The sequence below is a fragment of the Colletes gigas genome, unplaced genomic scaffold (assembly GCF_013123115.1).
Source record: "Colletes gigas isolate AHSC1104 unplaced genomic scaffold, ASM1312311v1 Colletes_gigas_Sc00027, whole genome shotgun sequence".
NCBI lineage: Eukaryota > Metazoa > Arthropoda > Insecta > Hymenoptera > Colletidae > Colletes > Colletes gigas.
In genome coordinates this window covers 1,445,390-1,472,706 of record NW_025106656.1, presented here as the reverse complement: position 1 = coordinate 1,472,706, position 27,317 = coordinate 1,445,390, and the positions used below count along the sequence as shown (strand labels likewise).

The 27,317-nt window shown below is 39.8% G+C and overlaps 1 protein-coding gene across 5 annotated transcripts in view; it reads right to left on the bottom strand.

The window, feature by feature from the left end:
- The window catches only part of LOC122401728 (whirlin-like), a 167,232-nt gene that overhangs the window by 51,928 nt on the left and 87,987 nt on the right, over positions 1-27,317 (bottom strand). For 3 of the 5 annotated variants that reach the window (XM_043404057.1, XM_043404059.1, XM_043404060.1), the window contains 7 exons: positions 20,464-20,787; positions 18,169-18,401; positions 17,328-17,628; positions 15,831-15,890; positions 10,268-10,422; positions 1,379-1,457; positions 1,105-1,215 (listed from right to left, as the gene is read on the bottom strand). In XM_043404057.1, the coding sequence (XP_043259992.1) occupies positions 1,105-1,215; positions 1,379-1,457; positions 10,268-10,422; positions 15,831-15,890; positions 17,328-17,628; positions 18,169-18,401; positions 20,464-20,787 (1,263 nt within the window). Of the gene's footprint in view, positions 1-1,104; positions 1,285-1,315; positions 1,458-10,267; positions 10,423-15,830; positions 15,891-17,327; positions 17,629-18,168; positions 18,402-20,463; positions 20,788-27,317 lie in introns of all 5 variants that reach the window. The other 2 variants (XM_043404056.1, XM_043404061.1) reach the window with 2 other exon arrangements.

The window sequence follows — 27,317 nt, the reverse complement described above, 5'->3', positions numbered from 1 at the left end:
TACGGGGGTCTATTATAGTCATTTTTGGTGAATGGACATACCCCCACAATCCTACCCAGTTTCGTGAAAAAAATTCGAGAAGGTCTGAAATTTTTCGGCAAAATTAGAAAATTTCAAGTTGTTCTAAAAAAATTATTTTTGGTTACAGGGGTTAATTACAATCATTTTTGGTGAATAGACATATCCCAAAAATCCTACCCACTTTCGAGAAAAAAATTCGAGAGGGTCTGAAATTTTTCGGCAAATTAGAAAATTTCAAATCATTCTGAAAAAATTATTTTTGATTTCTGGGGTCAAGTACAATCATTTTTGGTGAATAGACACACCCACGAAATCCTAGCCATTTTCTAGAAAAAAATTTGAGAAGATGTGAAATTTTTCGACAAAATTAACAAATTTCAAATCGTTCTGGAAAAATTATTTTCGGTTGTGGGGGTCAATTACAATCATTTTTGGTGAATAGATATACCCTCGAATTCCTGCGCACTTTCGAGAAATAAATTCCTTAAAATACAATGTCTGACCAGAGACATGAATGATTCCCCTGAAATTTCATACTAATGTTTAAAACATCGTAACTTCTAAACGGATTGGAGGATTTTAATGTTTCAAAATGCAAACTAGGCGTATTTTTGTGAAGAATATATAGAAATTCTAAGAATGTTCGATAAGCTGTTGCTTAAATGAAATTCCACTTAACTACTACTATAGTCAATGGATTTAATTGAAATTTAGTGGTATAAACAATATTTCCTAAACCATTATATATTAAATTTGTCCGTTACCAGTCAAAACAGCATAAAATTCACTATAAATTCATATTATATAAGTTTTCCATATAAAAAAGGTATTCCATATTAGAGCAACTGACCCTAATTCTCATCTCGCTTCGAGTACTCTTTATATTCGTACATATTAAGTGCATTCTGTAGTTTCTTTTTAGATTTAATTCTACCAACGACGTCGAGGATAGCAATATTCCGTCGCGAACAGAATCCGAAGTAACTGGTTAATTTCTTCCAGGGGGAGGTTTGTTCGAAACAAATAGGGAAGCATCGTCTGACTGTGTCCCGAGAGGCAAAGAACGATAAACCATCGACTCACCAGATTGTCCGGATGAAGATGATGATGACCGTAATCTCTGGGGTTGCCGCGCGAACCGCCCGGCGAGCTGTGCCTCCGCCCACGTCCGTTCTCCAGCTCGTCCTCGTAGTCCTGCAAAAGAAATCGATAAAGATCCCTTTTACCGCGTTCACGTGTCACCGTCGTAGCGGGATCTTTTCTCTCTGGTTAGGGACACAATGGTTCGCCTAACAGCGTCGGGCTTCGAGGCACCACGGGGCGGCGCGAAAAAGGTGTCTCGAACGATTTTCTGTACCTGGTTGTCACACTCGTCGTCGTTGGAGAGGGCGAGGTCGGAGGTCGTCACCTGATGCTGTGCCCTCCTGCAGCCCGCTCTGTAATTGCCAAAATTGCGATTTGAGACCAACCCGCCCTGTCGAGACCGCCCTGTCTCCCCAATATCCTCTAGATCTACTGATTGCCGTGCACGTTTCCGGTTCAACGGTTTCCCTAAGTGCTCGCGGGAAACCGTGCTGGATCTAAGCTTTTCCCCTCGACTTTCTTTTAGTACGCCAAAATCGTCCCTTTAAGCTTCGTGCTGGTTCGGTTTGTCGCCAATGCCCGTTCGAAAATTTATCGTTAATCGAATACACACAGGGTGTTTGGGTCACTCTTAGAAAAAATTTTAATGGAGTATTCTATAGGCCAAAATAAGACGAAAATCAAGAATACCAATTTGGTGTTCGAGGCTTTGTTAAAAAGTTATTCACGTTTAAAGTTCCGCTTGTAGAGTTTCTTATGGCGGGTGAGGAACTTTAAACGTTAATAACTTTTTAAAGAAGCCTCGATCAAAAAATTTGTATTCTTCATTTTCGCCTTATTTTGGCCTCCAGAATCTCTTATTAAAATTTTTTATTTTTAACTCTTTCGTCTCAATTTTTCTTATAAACTACACGTTGTATAAAAACATGTTTCGAACGAAAGTTGTGTGGTATAAAGAGCAGCATACACGACAGCAATTAATTTTTTGGGACACCTTGAGATTTTTAACTATAATGTGTAATATTTAATCACGCCATTCGAAAGTCTATTGAATATAGAAAAATTATTAAGTTACGTGGAAAACACTTACACACGTATCACTTGTATTGCTTAATCGCCTATATGACTGCATCGATTGTAATGTACAACATTTTGAACATTTCTTGCATTAAAAATCAACTAAGAAACAAATTTCTGATCCCTTGCATCATAATAATTTCTTATTCTGTATTCGATAGAATTTCGAATGATTAAATGTTGGATATTATATTTTGTTAAAAAAAGAAAACAGTAAAAAATTAATTACTGTTGGATATGCTTCTCTTTATAGCAAACAACTTTCGTTCGAAACATTTTTTTATACAACATATAGTTTACAAGAAAAATTAAGGTTAAATGACTCACTCTGTATATACGGTATTTAAAAACTACCAAGAAAGGAAATACACTGATTTCTCGAACGTGAGATTCCCAAGTTTCGTTGCAATTTTTTATTAGCTAAATCTATGGGGAAGAATTTTTTGTTCTCTGTTTACTTCGATCCGAAACATTGCTTTGGGTTAAAGACAATTATTAGATTTTAATAAGAATTGAAAAAAGATCAGACGTCGATTCGTATAAATTGTTGGTTGTTAAAGTAACCGTGCTGGATCGTTTTATGGTTTGATAGATCCAGGCTTCGGACGAGCGTTTATCACGCCGCGTTTCGCGCGCTGTTCTTTTATCGGGAAACGCCGCCGGCGCGTGTACTCGTTTAGTCAGATCAATTGTTAAACGTTGTATGCATTCGTACGGGAAAAACGCAACAAAAAAACACGGCAAACGTACGTCTACCCGAGGCCTTAGCCATGATTTATTCAACAGAAGAGAAAGCGAAGTACGTTGAGTGGTTTATCGAAGAAGGAAGGAACGTGTTGCTCGTACAAATCAGATATCGTCGTGAATTCGGTTTCGATGCAATACCGTCGACTAAAAAATCAATTAGCTAGGAGTATAGAAAGTTCCAAGCAGAGGGAGAAACAGGGAACGTTTGATTTTTATAACGTGCTTTTCAAGCTTGTTATCATTTCACTGTATTTTACTAATCGTTAAATACTTTAACGTAACAAATCAAATTCGAAATTATATATTATTAATCGATCGTCGCTGTTTCAATATCATTTTACGAATATTATTATTGAAACAAGTATTCGAATATTTATGTTCACATAAATAAATTGAAAATCATTTAAAATCAAAGAAGTTTCGGTCGAAACAATACAGCAGATAATTTGCAATGCCCTGCGATAAGTGGAACCAATTTTAGGGATATATTTAGCACCGAAGAACAGAGAAAGAAATTTATATAGGCGTGTATGTTCTACTTGACCTTGTTACGGAGTTATAGTGAGTTACGCGGTGCAGTAATTCTTTCGACAAACTAAGTTAGCGTAACTTATTCCATTGGACCGTTTACAAACAATTCCCTTCGGAAATTCGCAGCATTCAAACTTCCTACGGTTTCGAACGCGCCATCTTTTAACCACCTACACCTCGTGTAACTCTTCCTAGATCTGTTTACTCCTTTCGTTTTCCTTTGCCTCGTATTCAATAATTCGTGCAATATTTTTCAGGGGTAGAAAAGGAGACTTTTACAAATAAACCACAGACCACAGTACGATTTAATCATTTTTCAAACTTATACTATTTAATTTCGTTTAAATTTGTACGTGCAAGGAATGGTCACGAAAAATAATAGATTTGTTTAACTAGTACCCCCTGAACGTAAAAATGTGTTGATTTCAATTTATAAGACTCGATGACAAGTAGCTTCATAATTGTGAAACTTGACATCAAGAACCGAGTTAGACTCCTCATTGTATGGCAAGGGGTTAACCCTAATCGTACTGGAATATGTAACTTTGGGTTTCTTACCAAGTAATAACATTTTATATTTTTTATAATTTAATGAAACGTCGTTTACAAACATACTACAGGCCCTACATTTATCACTGGAACAAACCATGAAATTTGGAAGATTTCGAGAAGTTGGACGACTAGTATACAAATAAATAAAGGGAGTAGATATAAAATAAAATTTTCGAAATTAGGAGATCGATTCGAATCCATCTTACGAATAGAATGGAACTCGAATACTTTCGAAACCTTACCCGGTGAAGTTGTGGAGCCGTATGGAACACATACGAGCCCGAGTCGCAACAAACGAAGACTGACGCGGTTATTTATATGTTTGTAATCGATTATTTAATGAGTATCGCGTACGTCAGTCATGGACGAACGTGCACCGTTGCAGATGCTCATAACTCGCGCGCGGGCCGAATCTATTTCCGTTCGCCAGTCCGTCCTTCGTCGAAGTTTAAGAGTCGCGGGTGCCATCGATCGATCTATCGCGCGGATACTCGGGCCAGGACGACGTCACGATTGGAAACCGACTGACGTCAGGCAATGTCTACGTCGGAAATTTTCAGAACCCTCGATCGCACGCAATCCTCGAAACACACGATACCAAAGTCGTCGTCAATTTATTTTAACAACGAGACGAGTAAGACGATCGTTTATCATTTTTTTTTTATTTCGTTGCTCCACGGAGAACACCAGATCCGATACTCGTCGATCTTAATGATATTTTGCGGACTCGTAGATTCACATATACGATAATTGGAGCCGAAGTTATGGCCGTAGATAAGTGTAATAGATCTGGATTCTGGTTATAGATCCTTCGAGTGAAAAACATTTTGTCTTGGGCTTCAATCCCTATGACACAATTTTTGTTTCTTCTTTTCTTTCATTAATCACAATTATTAGAATCTCCTTTCTGTCCAATCGTGTGGTTAAAAACTACTGCAATATAATATGATTGATAAAATAAAAATAAATTCGAACTCTGGACAAAATAGTACTAGTTCCTGCACTGATCGATATATTAGTAGAATCAATTCAAGTAAAAAATTTTTTCAAATTTTACTAGTTACATTTCTTGTATACGCGAATCAACAAGCCTGTGAAGTATCATTAAAATCGATGATCTGACATTCTCGTTGCAAATAAAGAATGATCATTTGACCCTTTGCACTCAGAATTACATTTCTATTTTGTTACCAGCAGCTCCCAACACTTTCAAGTGTTTTATTTGAAATTTACCTGTCAAAATATCTCCTGTTATTCACACTGTTACTTTGTAATTTTCAAGTGTATGATATCTCTTTGGATTGGATTTGAAAAAATGTCGAACGGGACGAAGGAGCTTCTGAGATAGAAATTGATGTCACACACGGAAGTGCAAAGGGTTAAATATTTTCAAAACGAAAGAAGAAACGAGCGTTCGAGATGCACGCGAACATAAATTCTTCTTTCACAATTTTTAATCGAACTCGTCGCGTTGATTCGTCGATCGAGAACTGTTTCGACGCCGAGGCCTCGTACTACAGAACATCTTTGTCGGATTACGCCGGCACTGATTCGTTTCTGGGACAAAGCGAGGAAGATTAGAGGAAGATCGAATTTCCGGTTTCGCTGGGAACGCGCACCGAGACCCTTTTCAGCGGACGTTTCATCCACGAAACGATTACGGTGGTACTGCTAACTCTCTCTCACGAGGCTCATTTGTTTCATTCTGTTACCCGGGATACGACCCAGTGTTAGAACTTCGTGGGTGGAAATTTTCAAGGGCCGTCGATGTTCCCTACAGGCATGTGTTTTGCTGCATGACGTCCGTTATCGAACCGCGGGGCTACGTTTTTGAGAATCGTGCAACCTGTCACGACGTTGCACGAATTCAAACGAGGAAGTGATCGATGCACAAATAAAGGAAAAAAAGTAGGGGTAGGTTCCTCAGCAACCAAAATTATTTTACTGTAACTTGGACCACAGTTCAAAATTCAAAGTTTGATCCAGTGATTTGGGTAAAAGTTAATAACTTGTATGTTGTAAATTGCTTATGCAAACAATTAATGCTTTTTTAGCAAAATCGACGCCTAAACGAACGTGGAGATGCATTTGAGAAAGCAATAGACAATTATAATTTCTTTTCTGACCCAAAGGGCTAAGCAATATAATTTTGTGAGCGGAACACATTAGAATAGAACTTTGTGAGCCACTAAATTATAAATAATTTATCAGTTTCCTCTGATGGCATAAATCGAGAGAAAGTAAAATGATTTTTTAAGTTGTGCAAGTTGAATACAGTAGCATTTCAAACGATTAGATAATAAAGGGAAATAGTAACGTAAATCGTTCTCCTAAACCACTATGCTGAACTCGAACGAAAAGTGCGTGTAGGTTTGTTTGAGTTCTCACGTTCGATGTGAGGAGGATGCTCCAACGCTTAGAAACTTCAGAAAGTACAATAGCAGAGTCTTGAGCACCCCAACGAGTGATACGATGCGAGTTTTCGCTACCAAAACACGTTTTCTAATTGTTCAGGGTCGGTACAGTGAGCGGGTTTATGATACGGATGTGACTTCCCCGCTATTTTTGAGGATTAGGCCTTCGAGACATTTTTACTTGATAAATTAGGATACGGTCATCAAGGAACCTCCAAACTCCACACGAGAGTTGGAATCCTTGGAGCTTTTCCTTGCTTCAATAGCGATTGACGTATCATAAACCCGCGTTGGGGCACATCTGCAGACCACCGGGGTTTTGAGAGCTCTGGCTTTCCCCAAATGTTTATAAAAAAAGCAATGTTCTCGCTCACTCTTGCATGGTCTTGCACGGGAATGTTACAAATTGTTAGGAACCGCCCTGCCAATGTGACGACGATGACGATTGACGATGATTTACTTGACCAATCCTCCCTCCGATAGGCAATGTTCGTCGTTGTCTCCTTGGCAGGGGAAACCGAGGTTTCCCTATGGGAAAAATCAGGACGGAGAGGCAGATTAATTTCGACAGAGTAACATCTTCAGTACTTAGTCTCCGCAAGAAGTCTTTTCTGCGTATCAGAAGTAACAACTTCTGGGAGTCAAGGTACAGATTAAGAGCACAGAGTGGCTGTGCAATACTCAACGACCACGAGCAACATTTGTAAACATTCGAATATTTGTTCGTGGCCGAAACACTAATCATTAAAAGAGACACGAAGAAACCTAAAAATACCATTCCTCATCGTTTTTACATAGAATTTCTTTTTTAAATGCAAGTTGTTGCAAAGTTTTAGGCTCCCTAGTGTACGCTACAGAGATTTCGATCGAAGTTGCGGAAGATTAATTTACAATCGAGAACGAGCCAAACAATGAATAATTGGAAACAAAGGGAATTCAATCAATCCGAACGATGATCGTCTAGATATCAGAGCCCGAATCCTCTCGAACAATCAATAGAAAGGGTAACATTTATCGTGGTCTAATCCCGTGGCGAATAATCGGATACCGATGAAAACCAATATCGCCCAGCGAAATATGCAAATTCCATTTTCCACCCGCGCTCTATATTTTCCTCGTTCCGTCAAGATATCGTTCGACGGAATTTCGTTACGCCCAATTCCGTGGAACGACACGTATACACGCGAAACGTCCAGAACCCGTCCATTAGTGCTCGCACGTTCATGGACAAGTTGTTCGATGACGTTTGGGACAGCGAGCAACGTTAATATTCAGGCGTTTCGCGATTCTAGCCTCAGAATTTTCCCTACGGCGAGGAACAAAGCGATCGACGTGCATTTTAAACGATACAGTTTATCTGCTTAATTTATGATTTATTATCTTAGTTTAAAATACGAAGAACGGTTTTCATAATTCTTACTAAAATTAACGATTACACGACTTCGAATATTATTCTATTGACCCCTTAACGTGCATGCTCGAGTCTGTCTGCTTTGAAAAACGATATTTGTTTGATCTAACGGTTTAAGGTATGACAATATTTGTTTCCCTTCAAATTATACGTTAGATACAACGTTGTAATTAACAAAAACCGTATTTTAATATAGCTTAGAAACAAATCCAGTAAAGAGAACTGATCATTAATTCGAAAAATAGGAGCGTTAAGGGGTTAATTTCTTATGTTAACTCGAAAAGGTTAACTAGGACGCCTTGGTACATTCTAATTAAAATAAATTTTTCGAGCAGAAAGATATGTCGGTTATTTCAAAGAATTCTAGGGAAGATCAATGATTGTTTTAAATCATTTCGAGGGAACGGAAGAATTTTCTTTTTCCCCTGTTCGATTACTAGGTCGGTCGGTCTGTTCGAGTTTTATTCGCGTCGTTCAAATATTTGCCAAATATCCGAGCAGACCCGTTCCTAACCCAATTAATGTCTGCCCCGGGAAAACCTCGAAAGCTTCTTCCGTGGATAAAAAAAAGCGTTCCTACGACCGTCTCGCAAATTAATCGCCCGATAAAACTGACCACCGATACACCCTGTACACGCCCACGCGAATCGACCATCGACGCCCACGCGTGGACACAAGGACGCGTCGTGTTCACACGTACGCGTCGCTATTTGCCTCCCCCGCGTACACCCCCGTCCGTGTACATACCTGCTACCAGTCGCAGGGCGTCGAAGGGGGGCTGAATGCAGAGATAGATACTAAAGCCAGATCGGGTCTGCTAGGAAATGAAATATCGATGTACCTCGTATATCCGACACAGAAACGCCATTACGGCTAACCCCGCGTTCTCGGAATCGCGTGTCCCTTCTGTTTTTTTCCTCTCCCCACCCCCGTTGCAGTTAGAATTCACCGATCAATTAAGAACGAACTTCGACTCCAGCGCCGGAAGTCGAGGAATCTCCGGGAGTCGTCAGGAAAAGAAACAAGAGATTCGGGGGGGATGTTTTGGCAGGGATCGATCTCGCGTTAAGTGTTTTCGAAGCATCAAAGGGTGGTTTCTTCGATGGTAAATTAAATACGGGATTATGCGTTGGTAAGTTATTGGGATACTCGACGGGAATGGAATTTTTCAATATGTGAAAAATAGCGCAACTTTTACGGGGGGTTGTTTCAAGGAATTTCAATTGTAATCAAGTAGAATGGCAATAACAATTTTTGTCTGCAAGGAATGTGTTTAATTTCTGTAAATGTGGCACGGAAATATTTTATCTGACTTTAATGGATACTATTGAAAAGAGGGTGTTTCAAACTTCAAACTAGTTTTGAAAAAAATCAAGTACAGTACTTTGGGTTTGCTGTTTATATTATTTATACCTCTTTATCGATTTTGTAATTGGGCATACAAATAAAAATAAACTACTTTATAAATGCAAGTACAGTTGCAATTAAAACAAAATTTGGTAAAAATGAATTGAGAAAGGTTTCGGAAGAAACAATTATAATGTTTGGAACACGAGTGGGGAGTAACTATATGGTCGTTGAATTCACCTGCAATACTCTGAAGTTAAAAATACAACAGTAACCTTAATTTTTGATCGAAAATCAATTTGTTCCCTAATTTATGCAATTTGTAATTTCTTGTCGGTTAAATACTGATTTCTCAGACTATTGAAAGGGGCTGAAAAATCACGGAGACTAGTTGTTCGTGGCTCACCCTGTATATTAGTATATCCATATTTAAATTTACGAATCTATATACAACTATCTAAACTGATTAAACATTTCCAGTAAATTAATATTATTCTACTAATAGACAGAGGGATAAAACGACGTCGGGGGTGTAAATTAGTCGAAAAACCTCCCTGTCCAAGCGTGGCACCGGAAGTGTGCAACCCATTGTCTCACATTCGAGAAATCGATGTGTTCGATTTCTTGTAAGTACTCGCGACTCACTCGAACCAATCATTGTTTGCGTTTAACGACCGAAACGCTCGACGAAGTTGAGTTACCTCGAGCACGGCTGCGAACTTGTTCGGCTCTTGGAGACAAACCTGAACGCTCGACTCGGATTTTCTTCAAGTTGTATCGCCATTCCCGCGACAAGTTGCAATCCGACCAAACTCGAACGAAATTTTATAAACTCGTAACCGACGAAATAAAATTCATCAAATGGAAGTATTAATTTTTTTTAAAGATAAAAGAAGTTTTACCCTTTTTTTTCATAAGAGAAATCAAATGTCAATTCATTTTGTTAGCGAGAGAAAAAAAAGAGAAAAATAGAAGTGAAATTTTGATTTTCACGGTTACGAGAGATTCGAGAAAAGCAAAAGAAGCTTCAAGGGTGTTGCAGAGAAACGACAATGGGTTCTCTTTCGATTGAAATCTTCTCGACCTGGTCCTGGGCATGTCGGCCCCGAGACCGCTGTCCTCGCTCGGCGATCTATATTCCTGGTTATCCCGCGGCAGGAGAGGTCCTGTCACTCCTAGGGGATCTCCCTCGACGTCCACCAGTCGTCCCGGACGGCAACAACCACCGGGTACACCCCTCTGCGAGAAATCACCAGATCCCGTCATGCCGTTTGCCATTCCATTCCTACTTTCCACCCGGTTTCGACGGCCAACGAGCGCTTCCTGTTCTGTTCTTACTTTTTCTCTATTCGATCGATCGATTTCAGTTACATCAAAACGTTCCAAATTCAACACACACCGCGTCGGTCAACGATCAAAAACGTGTCAGAGTCTAAAATATTATCTAAGAAATATCAGAAGTATTTTTGACTTGCTTCTACCGGAACGTGAGTTTCTAAAGAGCGACGAAAAATAAGTGAAATTAAACATATTATATTCTATTATTAAAACTTGACTTTTCTTCGAACTAAAGAAAAGTGTCTGAGACTACTCGATATTATCCAATTAAATACTAGTGGAATTTTCATGAAAATTTACAGGTTTTAAACCATCTGCAAAGAATGGAATTCCTATTTTTTTCGACAGACGAATGTCCAAAATTTCAGTCTTAGAAAGTAACATAGCATCGGTAAAATTTTTTTAAAAAGACACCTTGCGAATGTGGACTGTTTTTATTCCGAATTTACAATTACCCAGTAATTATTGTTGTTCCGTTCTCGAATGGTGCACGCGTCGACAATTAATCCTTAACTACAGTTGCGAAGTCATAGGGATCGCAGCGTTATTTCTTTCTCGCTCTTCTCGAAGTCATTTAAGTTTAACGAGCAGCGCTTTTCAGCAGCTTCCTAAATCCCAGCTGGCTTTCTGTATGTAAAATAAGCGCTCCTGGCAACGACGTTCTCCGCGAGATTTTCGTACACAATTCCTCGGACAACGCGACTACGTTAGCTCACGTTCCTCCTTGTTCCGACGTTGTACGTTACGCTTTACGGTAATTTTAAATTCTATATCAAATTGTAAATTAAATTTAAGAACGAGAGAAGATTGCTAAAAATATATACACGCGCCCAGGAGACTCGTGCAAACTTCATTTCCCAGGAAGGAAATTCCTCTTTCGACTTAATCTCAAACGGTTTGTCGCAAAGGTAAACGAATTCCGTGAAACTGCAAAACCACAATCCTTTTTTCATAATGGTTGTGAGATATCGATCGAGAAAGGGATTAAAGCTTTCCATAAAATTTAATCGAATGTTTGAAATTCTAGAAAATTCGAATTGAATTTACAAGACGAATATTTTAAGATCATCGAAATTGTCCACGTGTACCCAAAATGTATTTTGACGTTAACCTAAATCTAACTGAAATTTTTTTCTTTTATAACATGACGCTCCCAAAAATTATGGATACTCAATAATTATCGAAACGAGTAACAAAAGAAAATAAATCTGGACGATAGGATTGAAACTAGACTGAGTGTCGAGGGATAAAAGGTCTGGTATCGTGTATGTTACAATAATCTACGCGCCACACGCCGGCTTAATCTAATGTGACAGAGGATTAAGCGTTTTAAGGTACTTTATCCGATGAAACCGGCTGACGACTGTACAGTACGAGATACCGTAATTGGAAATGTTTCGGTTGTGAGCACCGAGACGACGCTGGTTCGAATTTAAGAAACGCGTCGAACACACGGATCTCAAGGGGTTAATTCGGGTAGAAAACGCTCTTTCAAATTATTGGTTATCGATTTTTAATTACGGAACGAAAGAAGCTGAAGAAAGTGCCGGGGAGAGGTTTCTTGGAACGTTTCTTAGATCGCGAAAGAAAATACTAGGAAAAGCAAAACTAATTAAGGAAGTTCGATATTACCGGTTATAAAATTTATGGTACGAATGACATAAACGGTACTCTGTAAAGCAAACATGCCACATACACGATCCAATCCATTAAATTCTGTAACCCACTTGACCTATTTATTTTACTCCCTCTTTTATTACGGTAAGTCGTTCCACGTGTTATCAATGTTTGAACAACTTTTTCAATTACGAGGAACAAGAAAATTTGCCAGAGAAATGTCAAGTTTCGATCATACATTCGACCATTCTCCTTAACTGACGGGTGTGTGTTGCTAACGAATCGTAAATGGAACTCGTAAAAAAACTATCGTTGGAAATTCGATCACTGGAGTAAGATAAATGGAAATCAGTCGAGAAATCGGGAAGGTTACAAATTATTTTAAAGAAATTTAAATAGTAAATCGTTGTAACTCTTTGAGCGCTTCCTTTTCTCGTAATTAAATCGGAAACAATGACCCCATCGATCACGCGTGTAGCGACAATTTGTTCTCCGTCCAGTCATCGAAGTTGCAGATTAATTGGCCACAGAAGCACCGGTCAATATGCCAATTTAAGGCCCGATCTATCATCGATCGTTACGTGCATGGTCGCGCCGTGTGACGTTTGCCACTGTGCAACGACGACGCTTGATTTACGACGATTTCCGGTGTCTCTCTTCCGTTCAAAGATCACGAAGCCCGCGTCTAGGTCGCAGGACCGTGAACCATGAAAGCGCCGGGCAACCAAGTCATTATTAATCGACGGTCATCGAATCGATTCGCCCTCCAATTTCGGCGAAAACGAGCCTCGTCGTGTTAATTAACCTTTGCTGGACCAAGATGATAAACATAAACTCACGCACACATCGTGTATTCAAAGAATTTTTCTAATTAAGGCAGACACTTCTAAAGTTTCGACGAAGAAAAACTATAATAAATCCTCAAAGTGTCATCCCTTTAATTATCGACTTTTTCTTACTAATCTGAAGAACACGCGATTACGATTATTTAACTTTGAAAAAATTTCTGCACAAATATCGATAAATGTGTATAAGTCTGACGGAAAGAAATCGATCTAAAAATACACGGTTTTGCAAAGCTTGGTCAACCTGTAAGATTCTTAATCGTTTGTTATCGTTGAGTTTACCTTGGTCCTTCGAAGGTTGATCGTTTCTGCGTGCATTGAAATCACTTTCATGTTTCTTAAAATCCCGAGACAAGCGCACTATAAAGTTCGAGGTACCGAGGTAAGGATCGTCACTGTGAAGCTGACACTAAAACAGGAAAGTCAAAGAACAAAGCGAACGAAACCCAAAGGGGAGGGGGTCGAAACTTTAGTTTCAAACAGGGAACACTTTGTCGAGGAGTCGTTCGAGATTAACGTTGGCGCTCGTTTAAACTCGTTGGCTACGAAACCGGCCGTCACCGAGCTTGCCCGAGCTTTGGATAAGGCCGACAGGGATCTACGCGAATCTTTTTTCACTTGCTGATCCGCGGAACAACCGAACACCCGTTCGATGGAAGCTCTACGACAAGCTTTCGCGAAACTTTCTCAGCCCTTTGTGATTCGGCGAAACTGCTCTCAGCGTCCCGCGATCGAGTACGCGATCTCACGGCGTAGATTCGAACGTCAAGATTCAAGAATTTATTTTTTTACTCAAGGAGTCGATTCGATCCTTCGAACAACGGGCTTATTAAATTTTTACGTTGCTCGTTGGAGTTTGTTTGTTTGCAGGAACAATGTCGAGGGTCGATTGCAGAATGGAAACTTCGTTTTCGATCAAATCGAGTTCGAACGTGTAACGGAGTTTGACTCGAAAGTGTAAGTGGAAATGGCGAACAATGGTCAGACAAATTGTATTCGATCCGTGTGTTTGATAGATTTGATCAAAATTTTTAGAATTTAAAAACCAAACATTTTGGTATTTGTATCTGAAAAAATATTTGTATTTCTGTCGGTAAATTGAGGGGGTATTCTGGTCTAGAGTTTCATTTCTAAGTTTCTCAATTTCGACATTTTGTCTGTTCGAGTGAAAATAATTAAAACTGACTGAATTATATGTCATTGAACAAGGTTCCTGTTAAGTGTTATTATTTCGAATTTTGTCTGAATATTCATACATAATAAAATATCGATATTTTGATACCGTAAGGATGGTGTTGAATCTACAGACATGCTCAAGATAAAATTATTCGAAGAATGTTAAAACAGTTATTGCATTATTGGGACAAGATTCGTTTCCAATTCAATTTTGAAGTGCTATTAGAAATACCCTTGTCTCCGTTAAAAAACTATTCAGAACGATACTGGAACTGTCATTTAAACGCAGAATGTAATCGAGAAAGCTTGACGATCGCGCACTCGACCGACGTGAGACGCGAACGAAAGAATAATTCAGCAAAGCTCAGGCGAACTCGTTTCGAAAAAGATCGCATTTTGTACCGTCTCCCCCGATGTAGTTAGCGTGAAAAGAAAACCAGAGGCAAACTGTTCGCTTCTATCAGCAGCATTCTACGGCGTCCTAAACGCAAGCATCTAACCTAACGCATCCAGAGACGCGGGCGTCCTGAATACTCGACGCTGTTCCCGCTCGTTGAGTGCAATAATTCCGAGATAACAGCTTCGAGCATTTGCGGACAGTCGCCGGTCCCAAGCAACTACGCAATACACGTCGATGTCTCGGATAGGCTATTCCAAAAACGAACACCGGGTACAGCGTTAGCTCGTAAACGATTGCTGCCAGAAAGCGCGCTAACACTAAGCGAAATCATAAGCACAAACAGACAGAGAGAAACAGAGTGACGACAGTGAAGAGAAGTAAGTAGTTAGAAGAAGAAGAAGAAACAATAGAGGATAGAACCGAGATAATGCTTCTACGAGAACAGAAAAGATTCAAGAAGAATAAGAATAAGGGGGTTGCGGGAGAATCTTCGAGTCATGCTTCACAGGTTACCGCGATAGCCGAGAGCAATTAAGCAAAAACAAAAGTTCGTCTCTCGGATCGACGTTTCCCCTTAATAGACGCGAGACGTGTCTGGGGGGGAAATTCGATGATTCCGTTGCACGTTCTCCAGGAATTTCTTCGTCTTCCGTCCCAGCGGACGAATACGGCCGCTGCCTCGTCGACGTTATATCCGTTTACCTCCTCGCACCTCTCCAACCGACAATGAGTTTCCGTTCTCCTCCGTCGTTCTCATCGTCATCGTCCCTTTTCATTCCCGTTCGCTTATTTCCTGCTCGAACCGATCGACCACTCGTCTCGGTTCGTCTCCTCGAGCTATCGTCGGGAAATCTTTGCGCTCTAACTGGATACATTCAGTGAGAGAGAGAGAAAAAGAGAGAGAGAGAGAGAAAGAGAGGGGGGACACACGAGCATACCAGATTGTCCCTTTCCTCGCGAGAAATCTCCTCGATGGTCCTTGCCCGTCGCGAACCGTCGTGACAGCTTCCGCGGGACAAGGGGATCTCATTGAAGGTTCCTCGCGATAAGTCGACGACAGAAAAATAGAGACGAGAAACAGTTACGGTATCTAACAGTTACAATGGACAACGCAGAGAACAGAGAGTGAGAAAGACAGAGACAGAGTTTCTAAACATGTCCCGAGAGACGGACAGATGAATAGAGAGAAAATACCGTGTGACAGGTGAGATTCGTGTGAAACGTCGCTCGCGAGACGTGTGTGTAGAATGCGCGACTATCGGTTCACTTACCGGAAGATCGTGGAGGGAAGGTGTCACTATTAGATCCGAATGGGCGCGGTCGCCTTTTCTCTGTAACACGAATTAAAATTCATCCAACTTGGCTATTTCTACCAAAAAGTCATTTTACGAATCAAACGTTTACTTCTACGTACAAACTTCAAATTATGAAAATAATTTAGTAAGGTCTCTTGTACTGTTTGTTAATTTTTAATTTTGTCATACATTCGATACATTTGTATCAAGGAAATTATTTTCTGAATCAAATATTTACTTTTACACATAAGCTTTGAATTATAAAAATTATTAGGTTCTACTTTTTGTACCCTTTGTTTAGTTTCAATTTTGTATACACGGCGTTAAAATGGTCAATCGAAATCGTCACTTACGATCGTTTTGTTTTACGAAATGCATTCTCGATGTACTCAGTGCGTACTTAAATTAATTAAAATCACACTTTTATATTTCTCATACATTTCGAGTGAATGTGTTCCATTTTCGTTCCATTTTTTAATCATTAGTTCGGTGGAATTTAGCGTTTATTTCTGTTGCACTTTAAAGAGCGAAATTAAAATTGAAGTCATTATTAAAAGATCGAATCCAATTATCAATGAGGAAGAAACGGTAGGTGAGGTAGAATTAATTAAAATTGTGTCTCTCTTATTTTGTACACGTTTTTGATTTTGTCAAGTACACAGAGTGTTCGGCCACCCCTGGGAAAAATTTTGATGGGGCATTCTAGAGGCCAAAATACGACGAAAATCAAGAATATCAATTTCTTGACTGAGGCTTCGTTAAAAAGTTATTAACAATTAAATTAAAAAATTTCAAATCGTTCTGGAAAAATTATTTCTGGTTACGGGGGTCAATTACAGCAATTTTTGGTGAACAGACATATCCCCGAAATCCTGCGCATTTTTGAGACAAAAATTCAATACCGAAAATATAATGTCTGTTCATGAATGAATGATTCCCCTGAAATTTCATGTCTTTCAAATCATTCTGAAAAAATTATTTTCGGTTGTGGGGGTCAATTACAATCATTTTTGGTGAATACACATATCCTCGAAATCCTACGCACTTTTGAGAAAAAAATTCGGGAAGGTGAACAAATTCGACAAAATTCAAAAATTTCAAATCGTTTTGGAAAAATTATTTTCGGTTGCAGGGATCAATTGCAATTATTTTTGGTCAATAAACACACCTTCGAAATCCTGCACATTTTCGAGAAAAAAATTCAATACGGGCGGAACTTAAAACGTTAATAACTTTTTAACGAAGCCTCCATCAACAAATTGGTATTCTTGATTTTCGTCTTATTTTGGCCTCCAGAATCCCCCATTAAAATTTTTTCTAGGGGTGGCCGAACACCCTGTATAAAATAAAAGAATAAATGTATAATTCCATTTTTGGAGTGCATCCCACTATTTATATACCATGGAGGTTCAACTGAGAGCTGTTTGCAATAAATAAAAATTTATATTAATATTGTTACTGTATGAATCGTACCCTTGCCATGGCTACGCGAGGCCTGTAAACGAGATCGTCGAAGGCAGCTCTGTCTTTGCTATCGACGAGCTCCCTGAGCTCGGTCAGAAGAGTCAGTTTCTCGTGGGTGTTCAGCAAATCGCCTAAACTGACCACCAGCTCCTCGATCGTCAATCGTCGTGTCCTGTAATCGGCCAGAAGCTGAGATAGAGCCGCCCTTTCGCTCCTCGCGAGAACCACCCTCGCTTTTTCCTCCACCATGGCGGCCGTCGCGGCGGAAACCGTGTGGACGCCGCCTCGATGTCTCCAGTCGCTGGCGATACTGAACGCGTAATCGAAAATAAATTGTTCACTTCGGTCCTTGCAATCGTCAACTCCAATTTCCAGTCAAAAAATTAGAAAAATAATAGTTTAAATTATAGTGAGAAAAATACAAATATTCGGATGTTCATTAACGTGTCCAATATTGTAAAGTATCCACAAGTTTAACTACTATTATTTATAGTAAACATTTAACTATCATAACTCGTTAAGGAAAAGTATCTTTAAAAAATTGCACCAAGTATTCTAATTTTTATATAAAGGAAGCAAATTTGAACGAACCAGCCATTTTAAATGCACCATCCACGCAAATAACATTGGTTCAAAATGTTCAATAAACTTTTAATATCTATAATTAATTTGTCTTGTTTGCGAGAGTAGAAATTAGCCGGTCGTTAACATTATACGTTCAGTTCGCGTGATCTTAACCGTAGCCTCTAATTGTCAGTGCACCGTAGAATGTTAATTCGAGCTAATGTCTGTCCAATGGTCGTAATGCTAATTAAAACGATGCAATTTTAAAGGAACAGGTGTTTCTTACGAAGGACTCGGTGGTCGATGGTTTCCAGGGCTCTCCAGTAGCATGGGATCGTGATCTGGGTACCTAGACGTTGGCATGACGATTGGTTGACTAGTGGTGCAGGAATGTGGAACTTTTCCCACGTCTCGAATCAGGAGTGTCATCCTCTTATTCGTCTTCAGGATCTGCACTGCTTCGTCGTGGGTCGCCTCCTCGAAGTTCTGACCGTTCACCTCGATGATTTGATCGCCTACCTTTAATCAGATAACGCGACAAATACGTATATTAATAACTGACTGCTAAACGATACTATCGTTTTAAAGAGAAGCAGAGAATTTCGTTTGAGGACACTACATTTTCGATCCACGTTTTCATGTGGAACGATCATACCATCGTTTGTACCATCCTCTATATAGCATAGCGAAAGATTGAAACGTTTCGAGAATTGAAAAAATGATCGTCAACCACTCTCGAGGTACGTCCAATCACGACAGATCCACGAACGAAAATTGGAGGCGCCCCTAAGTGCTTGCCTTTCAAACGCCATTAAATCTTCGCGATCGTTAGTAGCGGGCCAACGAAGTGCCATTTCGATCCACTATTGCCATCGATGTGCTTGCACCCGTTCTATCACGGAAGACTAATTAATCCTTCCTGACATTGGATTATACAACCGGCTAATTGATACCATTCCAATTTTTTATTCATGAATTCAACATTCTATCTATCGAATATTGAACAGCTTCGATGGTATTCACAATCTTTGTCACAAAATTTTGTTCAACCTAGTTCCATTTCGATATAAAATACGGTGAATATTACCTACTTAGAGAGTAAAAAAATATAGAGTTGTTCGCGAATAATTGGTTTAAAAATAATTAATCGGATGGTATTCCACGGAGAAGAAAAGACTTTCTATCGTACTGGATCAGATCATAGTCAGTTTTCTTAAGAAAAAATTACTTGCTACTGTCTACATTCAACTTAATTATACTATCACATTCCCCTTAATCAAAGACAGTTCTTTCTTTGTCCCTATGAAAGAACTACATTCAATATCATTGAGCTTAATGAAGATCCATCCTGTGTGCAGAGCCGAGAAGTAATTGAAAAGTCTTAACTTTATTTAAAGTTATTTGCCGTCGAAATCGATCGTCCCAATAAAAATACAGTCTTTCGTAGTGGTGGAAGTGGTTGGTAACGTCGTAAACATTTAATATAAATTATTACGAATAAAATCATCCGAATAATTTACTCACTGGCTGTAATATTTTGATGAACCATCGTTGGAAGCGACTTTCCGTTTTCGAGATATCGTAATTTATATAAAAGGTAATTTTGTTTTAATCCGGCTGTCTAACTGTGTATAATAGCCTATTAACGCGTATTAAAAATACTAAAACTTTAGATGCCTGTAGTTCCGAAATTACTAGCGCTTTTGCCATAATTGAGCCACCGTTAGAAGCGGTGAACCTTCCTGTTTAAAATGGCTTTTGGTTTTTGGCGATCTGACTTTCCGTTTCCGAGATATCGTAATTTATATAAAAGGTAACTTTTTTTATCCGACTGTCTCACTGTCCGTCACGTGTACAATAGCCTATTAACGCGTATTAAAAATACTGAAACTTTAGACGCGTGCAGTTTCGAAATTATGAATGTTTTATTTATAAATGAGGCATCGTTGGAAGCGGTGAACCTTCCTTTTTAAAATGGCTTTTGGTTTTTGTCGATCCGACTTTCCGTTTCCGAGATATCGTAATTTATGTGAAAGGTAATTTTTTTAATTTGATTATCTCTGTCTCCGTCTGACGCGTCGCGTTGGACCTCTCGCTCGCGCGCGAGTTCATTGAACTCAATGAAACGTAAACAAAGGCTTCGGACCCTTATATCTCCGTAACTAGCCACCGCATCGACTTAAAACTAAAATCACTATATCTCCGGAACTAATAAAGCTATCCACTCGTACAAACGCTCATTTTAAAGGGCATTTCAGCCTCCATCCAATGACTATATCAACTATTATTATTTATCCTGTCTTCTATGTTTATTTTGAAATTTACTTTGACCCTATGCATCCAAACAAGTTTCAGCAGTTTCTATCGATTAAACGACTCGTGTGTGATAATACTGGATTATAAATTGTTTATTTAATTGAAAATGAATGGTTATCCTCCTTAAGTCTGTGACTTTATCAATTGTAACCACGAGACAAGGTCGAAGAAATTTGACTAATACTTCTCGATCGGCGAACCCATTCCGGAAGTGGGTCCTATTAAGCAAAACCTAACGCAACTCGCGTTGTTCATTGATTCTTACCAACAGTCCAGCCCGATCGGCCACGCTGTCCTTGTCGACCCCGGTGACGTAAATTCCAAGGCCGTATTCGAGGCCACCCCTAATCATCAGGCCGAGCGACTGACCGGGTTCGATGCAGAGCTCGACCTTCCTCGTCCTTGGACAGTACCTAGAGTCACGAGGTGGGTAAACAGGCGGCGGCGAGGCCGGACGACCTTGACGGTCCATCCAACTGCAGGATTGTTGACGACCGGAAGTGGACCAGACCGGATGACCGACTCTGCAGCGGGGATCCAAGGCTGGCCCGCGTACCGTCATGCTGAGGGTTCTGCAGGATTTTAACATCTACGAACAGAACCAAAGTCAAAGATCAGCTTCTATTCAACTTCCACAAGGCAGATAAATTTTATCGAATTTTTTGGTAATAGCTTTTGAAAATTTTCGAAACGCAAAATTTACTGCCCTTTCAGGATTATACGAACTTTTTTGCCCGACATTAAAGCACCTACCATGCGTTATGAAACACCTTGTACAATCGTTTTGAATTCTGTTTCCACAGTTTTAAGATAATCATATTATATCGTCGAAAGAGGATTCCTCGACGAATAAAAGTGTCAGGATGGAGGATAGGTAGATAAGGTTGGTCATTGAGCATCGTTCGGGATGTACAACGGTACTCTTATGCAAAAGAATCCGCGATACGTATCGAGGAAAGGATTCCTCGTTGACGATCTCAGAATAGATCGCTTGTAAGTGCATGTCGTGCCTGGGCAAACTGAAAGAAATCATTGTCCGTGAAGGGTTTCTTCCGGAGGCAGCCTTGACAAGCGAAACAGCGGACAATCGGCGCGCGTGAGGTCAATGGGGAGCGAACGATTTTCATAGTATTCCCCTGCGACACCATCGAACAATTCTTTCCCAAGATTCCTTTCCCAAATTTACAACTATTTTTATACACACAAAATTAATAAAGAAAAATTTAATTCTTAATTACAATAAATTACACGTAGGACCACTACATATTATATTCTGTATTAATTTCGAAACTCCAAGAGTGGAAAGGTCGAGAACCGTTTCACAGAACGTTCACCTGATTGAAAATCAATATTTGAAAAGGATCGTTACGGGACCAGAGTCTAAAAAATGAACGCGAGTCGACGTATAGAGACCGGAAACACCTGTTTTCATGTCAAAGAATGGAGCGCAAATCGTTGTAACGCACGCTTGAAAAAATTTGGCACGTGTAAGGTCAACAAGAAGCAGACAGTGCGTTTTGCGGTGACGCCACTCGGTAGCTAGGATATCGATCTCCTGGCGGTCCGTGACGTCACATCCTGGCTATCCTTGACCCAGCCCGGATCACGTCCTTAGAATTCTATGATTCTGGCCCGCGACGTCGAGAAGATGCAATTTTGTCATATTTGCGCGAAGTACGTGCTGGCGTCGCTGTTCTCCTGCGTCTGAATGGATCCTTCAAGAACGCGAGGGATTTTTTCCCCGCGACAAGATTGCATAAATTACCGGGTCTAGCCTCTGGAAACGAAACCATACGTGACTGTGACTCGGAACAGTGCATAATATACGTCCGCGTTTCGGGTTAAATTCCAATCCCCGGAATACATTTGGAGAACATTTTAAGAAATGTCTTGTGAACAATTTTTCTCTTCAAAACGTAACAGCGTGTTCTAGAAAAATCTTTCGACGTTAAGTAATAATAATTTTAGTAGTAAACTTCTTATAAAAGAAACGAGACCCTTTGATGGAACTGCTTCGTTTTATATTTAGAATAATTCGCGCGAGGAGATACGAACAAACGATCGCTTAACTATAAAGGAGACGGAGAACCGTTTCGTCCTTTCACCATCGCGGAGGACAACGTCATTATCGTGGCCATTTCCACGTGAAATGGTATAATAGTCGTCGCTTTGTCGGTACAAATGCAAAACGGAACCCACGTTTCGCGTGCTTTCCAGCGATTAAAAACCCACGCTGATTCTTATCCGGAATAATCCCGAAGGAAGTTTGTCCGGGATCGTATGTTTTCCAGCCAATTATGCCTCTGTCTAACATTGCGTTTGTCCAGGGCACGTATAAATATTACTTTTCTCTTTAAAATTATTAATCAAAATATGCAGAGTCCAATGATAAACAAAATTCAAGTCGTAGAATGTAAAAAAACTTTTAACTCAATTTCTGTATTGTTAATTGCTTCACAATTCTCCTTATATTTTCCTTTTTACGTTATTTGTTTTTATAAATTTTAAATTTGTTCGTAAAGTATTGTTAAAAAACTTTTTTATGTAGAATAAAAATATTTAATCTAATAATGCAATTTTGAATGCTCATGTACAATTGCACTTGTACAAAAATAATGGCTCTGCCATCGCAGTAATCTTCTTACTTATCTTTTTATTTTCCCCCAACTGCACCGATAACTACCCTGTATATAAAACTAAAAAGAGTTTGTATTCAAGGTACGTAGTAATGAACAATAAATCGTAGCGAAAGTGGTAAATTATTCTCCACATACAACTTGTACGTTGTAAACGTATTGAAGCTAGCATCGAGTCAAAAAGTACATCGATCCGAAGGTAATCGATAGCAATCCTGGGGGCTTCCGTGAAAAACGATAAACACGTCCGTGACCTCGTGAATAATAAATAACGCGGGAACATTACGCGAGCAGACGATCGCCATTTATCGTTGTTTATTTCCAGTCTGCCAGTTGCGAGAGTGTCCTGGAGTTGGTCGATTCCTCGAACGATTTTTGAGCGAACTATTTCGGTGCACCTGACCCAGTCTTAGTCGTGAACTCTTGACACGGTTCGCCTTGTCAGTCTCGTCTTCCATCCTTCGATCGAGCTTATCAAAATTATAATGTGTCCGGAAGGATGTGTCGCGTTCTTATCTAGAACTTTTCGAAGATCGACGGGTAAAAGTAACTAGCTACCTGCCCCGTCGCGAATATAAACTAGACCATTAACGGGCTGAGAAAACGATAGTAATCCTAATAACCAAAGAAAATATTCACTAATATTACCACAAATGCGATCTCGAATAAATACACTTTGTCACGGAATTAAATTTCGCGTCTTTCTCAATTGTAATCTTGTGGATTAATCTTTCGATTAGTCGTTCGAGGAATGTATACGAGCGCTTGTGAGAGCGCGACCCCTCTGGTGGCGAGCGTGGGAGGCGACGCCACACTGTTATCAGTCGAGAGAGAAATTATTTTGTGCGATGCAAATATATTTTAATGATTGTTTAAGCTTAGATATCGTCAAACTTTGGACAAAATTCGATGCAGCAGCGTTTCGTGATCGCGTACGAGGTCGAAATGTGACGAGCTACACATTCTCACACACACGTGACTCGTTCAAAGGGGCTAGAAAAAAATTACGCATGCACACCAAGGTTCGATACAGCGCAGTATCGAATAGTGGCTCTCGGCTTCGCACGGTTTTCAGGAAAAGGAAAACAAGGTCGGATACTTTTTGATCAGACCTCGGACATCCATTTCCATTCAACGAACGTCCAAGTTTCGTGCTACCTTTTCCTACACGTCCGCGTTTTACCATAATTCCCATCCGTTCGATGTACAAAATTCCTTAACCTATAAACCTAATTTGAACGTAACGCCAAAGCTTCCACCGTCCTATATCTTCCTTAACGTCACCGTCTCGTCGTCGTTTTACTTCAAATTACGTTTAACCTTAGAGAAATATTTCAAAGCGTACTGGAATATTACAGTTACTTTCATCCGAGTCTCTACTTTGCTCTTTATGTATTTTTCCTCGTAGAATTCGACGCACAAAGAAGAAATTATAAAGGATGAACCGATCTGATCAGTTTAGCAAAGTAATAATTTAAGTTTGATAATAATTTTTAAGTCGTCCAATGCCCAAGATTAAACAGGATCTATGAACAGTGTTATCCGTTGGTGCATCAGCTTGTCTCCGCAGCAGGCAACCGCTGTTCCCGACACACGAATGCTGACAAGTATACCGTAACTAAATAGTATACGCTGGGCATAAACAGACGTCACTAGAGGCCACTAGACGTCACCATATGTCACTAGAAATGCAGTCGAGAAACGTTCCTCTTACTTCGTGGCGCCCCTCGGGACTAGATCATTCGGTCTCCGTATATTGCTGGTACATGATTGGTATATTTATATTCGTGTAACAGAGGGAAGGATTCTAAATTTTCTATCCACCTGAATTGGCAACTAGAATTCTTAGAAATAACAATTTTCGAATGACAGTCCTACAACTCCCCTAGTGTTCCAACGAATTATCATCTTTCCTCGAAGGAACACACCCTCGCTAGTTACGCAGAAGTGGGAAATGATTATAGAAAACGGAGTTTCTTAGAACAAAGAAACATCTTAGGCGAGCATACTAATAAATACTGGGTTTTCCTGCGTGCAATTTTCCCGGAGGTATCGAAGGCGACAGTCATCTCTGCAGACCCGTCGTTTCTCTGTTTGGCACCAAACACGCCAGGAAACGAACGAAGACGCGTACCTACCCAGCGCCAGCGTGTAAATTACCATCGCGGCGAGGCCGTTCAGAAGCCACCGAGAAAGTTTATAGGCCGCGTATCCCCGGCAATTTCGTGCCCGTCGTCCATCTTCCGGGGCCAATTAAATAAATAATTCATGAGGTCGAAGGGCGCGTGAAGCCGCGAGCCAAGTCGGCCGAAACTCGTTATCGCATCCTGGCCAGTACTATTTCCGTTCGCGACGTCACACACACACGGACCACTCTCGCGCGGGGTGGTCCCTGGCGAACGTATTTTCGGACCACCCGAGGACAACTTCGATTCGATTCAGGAGCCACCACCGAGCGGGAAGTCGTTCTGGAAATCGAGCAGCGGGACCGACCGGCCATCATTCTCGTTCGTTTTCGTGATTTCTCGTGATATTTCGACGGGACGTGACGAGAGGAGGCTCCGGGCGGCGTCCTTCAAGGACAGATATCGTGCTTGAACGCTGCCAATAATTGATTTCCGGCTACGCTCCGTGTGGATGCAAAACCGATGTCTGCAATTTCTCCTTCAATATCACAGATATACGTGGGATTAACATGGACGACTACGTCCCAGCGTTTTCACACTTGAATGAATATTATTATTTTTATAAACCCAGTTACTCTCCACAGATGTTCGTACATTATAATGGCGATTTGCTATAATTAATACTAGATTTACGGGCATTGATCGCACGTATATTTATTGATACCTTTCATGTTGACGATTACCATACACTACGATTTTTCTTTTAATTAGAATATGTATTCATGTCAGTGCATCGATCAAATTCAACATAAGTTGTTAAAAAATAATATTTACGCGTTCTGCAATTTTAAATATGGAATCAGACACTCGTCAAATTGACGGTTTCCGTAAATCTAATGTTAATGAAAAGAGACACTTGTTTCTTAAGAATTTCTTTCTCGAAACTGCGTGAAATTTAGAGGGTATGTGTATTCACCAAAAATGATTATAATTGACACCTGCGACCAAAAATAATTTTTCTAGAATGATTTGAAATTTTTTAATTTCATCGAATAATTTTTGCACCTACCCCTGTCAATTTTCCTTAAAAATTCGTTTTTGATTTTTAATAAATTTGTTTGACGCTGTACGGAAATATTGTTTAATACCTTTTTGTAGGTATCCGTGGCCTCTACTTCGTAAATAAATTTCAATTAAATCCATTGACTATTGTAGCAGTTATGGCTGTTTGAAAATTGGGCCACTTTTATGGGCTTTTTCTAACTTTGCGGCGTTAAGGATCAACTTTTCCAATATTTTTGAAATTTCTACACATTCTTCACTAAAGTACATGTTGTTTGCGTTTCGAAACTTTAAAATCGTCCAATCCGTTCAGGAGTTATAATGGTTTAAAGATACGCATGAAATTTCGGGGTAGCATTTCAGGCCACAGATTATATTTTTGGTAATAAATGTTTTTCTCGAAAATGTGTAGGATTTCGGGGGTAAGTGTATTCACCAAAAACGATTATAATGGACCCCCGCAACTGAAAATAATTTTGGAGAATGATTTGAAATTTTTTTTTCGCTGGAAGAATTAGGCAAATTGAATTTTTTTTCTCGAAAGTGCGTAGGATTTCGGGGGTAAGTGTATTCAACAAAAATAATCGTAATTAACCCCCTCAGCTAAAAATAATTTTTTCAAAACGATTTGAAATTTTTTAATTTCACATAGCAATAATCCGATATAATAACACTACATATTTACCCACGTTTTCGCTTAAACTATTTTTTAGATTAGTATTTCTCGATAGGCCAAAGATTTCTAAAATGTCTAGTGCCTGAGACGAATGGAAAGGAGCGAGTATCGCCATTGAGATATTATTCGGACAAATTCTTCCTGGTTCATGTTAAAGAAAGTTGAGCGATAGAATTTACTTTTTCGCATTCTACCCGGAAGCCTCTGAGACCGTGTTCCGTTGGAATCTAGTTACTCGAGCCATTGGAATCGGAAACTGTTACTTTATCCATCGCCGAAGCCAATCGATCAAGGGAACTCTTTCTGTTCGCAGGGCTGGGAATCCACGTGCATGTGTATACGAATCGGGGATAAGCGTGACGCGAAATTATGCGAAAATGTCGCTGAAAATTCGACCGGGACCGTGTACAAAATTTTTCACGTCGCTGCCGCGTAGCTGAATCTGCATTCCTGAGTGTGCGAAATCGCGCCGATCGATCTGCAATTTTCCGCAATACGGGACAGAAATTCTAAAATATTTTCACTGTAACGGACACGAACACGAACACGAACACGAATACGGTTCGACGTACGTTTAAAATATTGAAAATGCACCGAGCGTACAATCGCGTAGCGCGGT